The following is a 5,267-nucleotide window of genomic DNA, read 5'->3' as shown; positions in this document are numbered from 1 at the left end:
TTTAAGAAAATAAAAAAAAACTGAAAAAAAAGGTCTCCTTCGCGCGACACCCTCCGCACGACGGACCACCCTCCCCGCGCGCAGCTCTCGACCGGACCTCCTTCCCTCGCGCGGCTCCGAGCGGACCCCCACCCCGTGCGCAGCTCCCAACTGGACCTCCTTCCCCGTGCGCGCAGCTCCCACCTGACCCCCTCCCCCTGCGCGCGGCTGCCGATCGAAACCCCCTCCCCTGCGCGCGTGGCTACCGACCGGAACCCCCTCCCCCGCGTGCGTGGCTCAGCAAATAGAGAGAAAGAGAGACGTTCCTTTGAGAGAAACAGAGACTGAGGAGAGAGACGTTGCAATTTTTTTATTATTGTAATTTTTTATTATAATTTTTATTATTGTAATTTTATTATTATAATTTTTAATATTATTTTATTATTGTAATTTTTTAATTGTAATTTTTATTATTGTAATTTTTGGTATTTTTTTATTATTGTAATTTTTTAATTATGTAATTTGTTTTGTTAATTATTTGTATTTATATATTATTTATAATAATTAATTTTATAAAAATATCATAAAATGTAGTGTGAAGTGTCAAAAAGTGTAGTATGAGTTATAAAAAAGTAGGGGTGCTTATAAGCAATTCTCATTGGAGCAAAAATTGTAAAAATATAGTATGAGTTACTTAAGAATGACGTGACATAGTAGGACCCATTTAAAGTGATTGGGAGTTGCTTATAAACAATTCACATTGTAGATGTTCTAACATGACATACATTGTTGAGTGCTGACATGACATACATTATTGGGTGATGACGTGACAGTCTATGAGCTACGTCATCATTTAACAAACGAGGACTAACGTTAGATACTAAATTGAAGAAAAAAAATAGTCAAGTAATTTAAACAATTTTTTTTAATAAGTAGGAATCCAAAAATCAACCTAATTTAAAGTAGTTTGAACATATTTAAGTCTAAAATTTGTGCTTAAATATTTTCACTTCATAAAAAAAATATTTATTCACCATTTTTTTTTATTCTTTACTTTTTATTTGGCCGGAAAGATGGGCAGTTACATACCTCCACCTACACCAAGGTTATGCAAACCCTATCCCTCACAAAAAATGGCGTAGAGGAAATTACCAAGCCCAAAAATATCCATTAAGAGGAAAAAGTATGAAGAATAATGCACCAGTAAAATCACATTCAGCGAAAACTCCATCATGCCTGATTGAGCAGTAAAATTCTCACACGTGATAAAACAAATAAAAATGTGTTATTCTTTAGATTAAATGTTGCATCACTAACATTAATGATCTCTAGTTCTAAAGGAAAATCTACAAATCTGCATTGCAATATCCATTCTCGACCCATAAAGGATCAATCATATAACCAAAATGGAACTTTATCCATGTATGTGTGCAAATGTCACCAACAAAGACAATGAAACACAAAGATTACATGTTGCCACTAATTAGTCAAGGCTTGATTAATTCAAAATTTGTTGCATACATCTTTGACCTTAGGAGGAGGACCAAATAATATCCATTCTCAACTCATAAGGATCAAGCATATAATGATATAACCAAAAAGGAACTGTATCCATGTATGTATGCGATTGTAACCAACAAAGACAATGAAACACAAAGATTGCATGTTGCCACCAATTAGTCAAGTCTTGATTCATTCAAATTTTGTTGCATACATCTTGACCTCTTTAAGAGGAGGATCAAATAATAAAGAACATACCTGTCTTTACATCTGAGTTAAGACAGCATTTTATCTTCTTTTTTTTTTCTCCAAATACATTAATGATGTCATCAGTCCTTGAATGCTGTCATAAATCCTCAACAATCAACTACACCACTTCTGTCTTAACAATTAAGAATTAGTTCAGATGAGCATAAAAGCTACTCTCTGGTAAAGGAACCACAATCATATCATTCCAGCAACTTACCTTCCCCAACCAAGGTACATGCTACAACCATAAAAAATCAAATCAAAAGATCCCACATTGGCTCCTTGTTTTCAGCATAACTAAGATTCGTGATTTAAGATCTCCCTAACTTCATTTTCAATCAAGAATTTTCACTGCCCTGTCTAAAACCATCCCATGATAAAAATGGAAGAAAAATTAAATTAGAAAAAATCAAAATCAAAAAGAAAATCAAATCTCTAAGTCCTAGCACGCTGAATGCTAAAAGCACTGCTAACTACCACTTTGCATTTCATCCTGTTCCTGTATGCTTCTGCTTCCTCATCTCTATTATCTTCCTGTGGGAATTAGAATGCAAATCACTACGAAAAGTCGGGCTACTTGCAGGACGGTACTCAGGCACGAGCCGCCCAGACTTAAACCTAACCCCACATGCATTACAAAGTGTTTTTGGCCCAAGGGGACCTGCCCTCCATTGTGGAGTTTTTTCAGCTCCACAGTGCTGGCATTTCCTACCAATGGGCGAGATTTGTATTCCTTCTTCTGCTTTGGAAATTTCATTAATTGGTTGTCCTCCCCATACTGTCTGACTAGAGTTGTCAGCATTGCCAGGGCGACGCCTATTGCGAGTCTTGCTCCGCGCACGGACTGGGACCTTCAGGTGATCACAGCTGTTTAGGAGGGAGATACTATTAGAGCTGTTATTACTGTTGCTACTGCTTGTGCTATTCTCAAGTACTGGGGCTGTTTTTTGGTTCTTGGTTGTGTCTGGTTGAATAGATGATAAGTCAACAAACGTTTCAACAGCAGGAAATGCATCTTTGTTGGATAGCCATTCAAGATCCTCTTCTGCGAACTCCTGGAGCATGAGAATAGGGGAATGTTAAACTTCCTAAGAATAATAAAAATAGGTTTTTCGTGTCAACACAGGCATCAGACCCATGAAATTAGTCATGGATGTGCAACCTTTGGACAAAGAAAATTTTGTCCACACTGTTATTTTCTTCTGAGCTGAGAAACATAAGGCTCCACAATATGGAAACCGTGGAACCATAGTGATTATCACAAATATATGAAAAAGTATGATAAAAAGATAGAATATATTGTAATTTGCCAATATAGGATTTCCAATAAAATGATGCTAAAAGAAAGAATAAGTAAAAATATGCGCACCGGATATTATTCTAGTTTTGCTGACAAAATAGAAGAGGAAAATACCCCCATCTTCAGTGAACATACACAAAGAAAAAATGATGGTTGATTAGTTGCCTTACAATTTTGATCCTTTATCTTATTTTTTAGATTCATTTTGGTCTTTTATTTTTTAAAATGCCTATTTTGGTCCTTTATCTCATAAATTTAGGTCAATTTAGTCATTTCGCATCATTTTTTAACTGATTTAAAACTTGAAATTTATCTCACAAGATTCACTTGTATAAAAACTATTGAATGCAATTGAAGTTCAAACCAAATGTGTTATAAATATAGTGAAAATAAAAAATTTCAAGAAATCTATTTTCATATTATTTTCTACTTGTTCATGAGATACATTTTTCATATGATTTTCATTATGTATATTCCCTTTTAGATTCAAATGTCAATTGCATTTCATAGTTTTCATATAGGTGACTCTAATGTTATAAGTTTTGCGTCTTGAATCAGTCAAAAATTGATTCAAAATCATGTCATAGAATTGAAAATAATCATTATTTTAAAAGGATCAAATTGATTTAAATAAAAAAGATAAAGTACTAAAATGAACATTTTAACAGATAAAGAACCAAAATGAATCCAAGAAATAAGTTAAAGGACTAAAATTATAATTTAGCCTAAATAAAACTAGTATATGATCACACTTGTCCTTCAACAAAGCCTGAACCCTTATAAAACAAGTTGAAAGGTAATTAGAAACCTTGTATGCTCACTAAATATGCCCCATATATCTTCTGGAACCTACTCCCCCAAGCCAATACAGTTCAATACCCAAGTTCGTTGTGTTACTCTTTTTGCAATCACAGAAGCCCTGACAAGGTTAAAATCAATGCACTATTTTCCCATGGCCTCATAAACATTCCTACAAGGTTAAATCATAATATCAGACTTACAGAAAGTGATTGGTTTAGATCATCCAGGTCCAATGAGTTAAAGAATGATGGATCACCACATTTTGAGTTAAGTGAAGGACAGGCTTTCCTAGATTTTTCATCATCATCATCTTCCTGACCTATGTCTGATGCAAACTCCAAGAGGTCATCCACGGAATCAATGGTCTCCATCCCTGGAAGGAAAGACATGTTGAAGCTTAAAAGTGCATTTATAGAGAGAGAAAATAAAGGAATGGAAAGAGATGTGCAAACAAAATACATAAAATAGTGAGGAGCTTGGCATACCGGTATGTGGTGTAAGAAAGTACAAATTTCTCAATGTTTAAATGAAAAAATTAAAGCCAGCGTTGAAATGACAAAACTAAAGTCATAGAGTAAAAGGTTTAAGCTCTTAAAAAACAGAGTACAACTGCAATTTTGCCCACAACATCAAGGTTTTTGAGGTGTCCACAGCTGCAGTACAGCCACAATTGTGCGCACATTGGCCACATTTGTACACAATTTCTCGCGATATCAAGAAATGCAACAAAACCACAAACCACAATTTAAAATCTGAATAATGTTTTGCTATATTCTATGGAAGTTTATGCCAACTAGCTCTAATCCGGACTAAATTTTTATGGCAATTGCAAGCTATGCTACTATTTGGTGCATTTAGTAGTGCGGTGGTGTGTAACATTTTTAAGGACAATTCACTACCTCTACAATTGGTATTCAATTAAGAATAGACCATTGAGTTCTATTTGGTGTAAAGCACAAACTCTTTCACAAAGTGCTTCTTTAACACATAGGCCAGACAAAGAATTTTAAGCTTTCATTCTTCATGAGATTACTCAGATTCTTAGTTATTTCTTTGTTCCAAAATAACACAGCTATAACATATTTATATATACTGTAGCCCTTTGTTATTCCACAGTGCAACTTTCTTGAGAATGCATAATTTTTTCATGCAGAGGAAAGTCACAAATTCAAAATGGCAGCAGAAAAATAAAATAAAATAAAAAATAAAAAAGAAGGAAAAATAAGGGTTACGAACAAAGATTATGAGAAACAAAAACATGGGTAAGAACCAAAAGAACAAAAGACTCGGACTTACCAGCTTTTCACGTTTTGTGTACTTGAATTGCAGCAGCAGAATGAGAGAGATGAAAGAAACCCCAGAAAGAGAGTTGAGTGTGAGAACAAGAGATGGTGAGGCACGTGTAAGGGATTAGGGAAGGCTATGTTGGGATTTTTAT

The 5,267-nt window shown here is 34.8% G+C and overlaps 1 protein-coding gene across 2 annotated transcripts; it reads right to left on the bottom strand.

Annotated features, from left to right (window-relative positions):
* Positions 1 to 1,638: 1,638 nt before the first annotated feature.
* On the bottom strand, positions 1,639 to 5,267 carry GATA1 (GATA transcription factor 1). 2 transcript variants are annotated; one of them, XR_014428023.1, is made up of 4 exons: positions 5,126 to 5,267; positions 4,030 to 4,202; positions 1,946 to 2,783; positions 1,639 to 1,857 (listed from the first exon to the last, which is right to left on the bottom strand). XR_014428023.1 is itself a non-coding variant. In XM_020351380.3 (3 exons), exons 2-3 carry the CDS (start codon positions 4,198 to 4,200, stop codon positions 2,217 to 2,219), a joined length of 738 nt encoding a protein of 245 aa, XP_020206969.2. In that variant the 5' UTR covers positions 4,201 to 4,202; positions 5,126 to 5,267; the 3' UTR covers positions 1,639 to 2,216. The 2 variants fall into 2 exon arrangements, 1 of the variants encoding a protein (XP_020206969.2); XM_020351380.3 differs by having other exon boundaries at positions 1,639 to 2,783.

Source organism: Cajanus cajan, chromosome 7 (genome assembly GCF_000230855.2).
Source record: "Cajanus cajan strain Asha chromosome 7, NIPB_CcT2T_4, whole genome shotgun sequence".
In the NCBI taxonomy this organism is placed as follows: Eukaryota; Viridiplantae; Streptophyta; class Magnoliopsida; order Fabales; family Fabaceae; genus Cajanus; species Cajanus cajan.
Note: the sequence above shows the minus strand (reverse complement) of the source record. Positions and strands in the feature narration are given on the sequence as shown.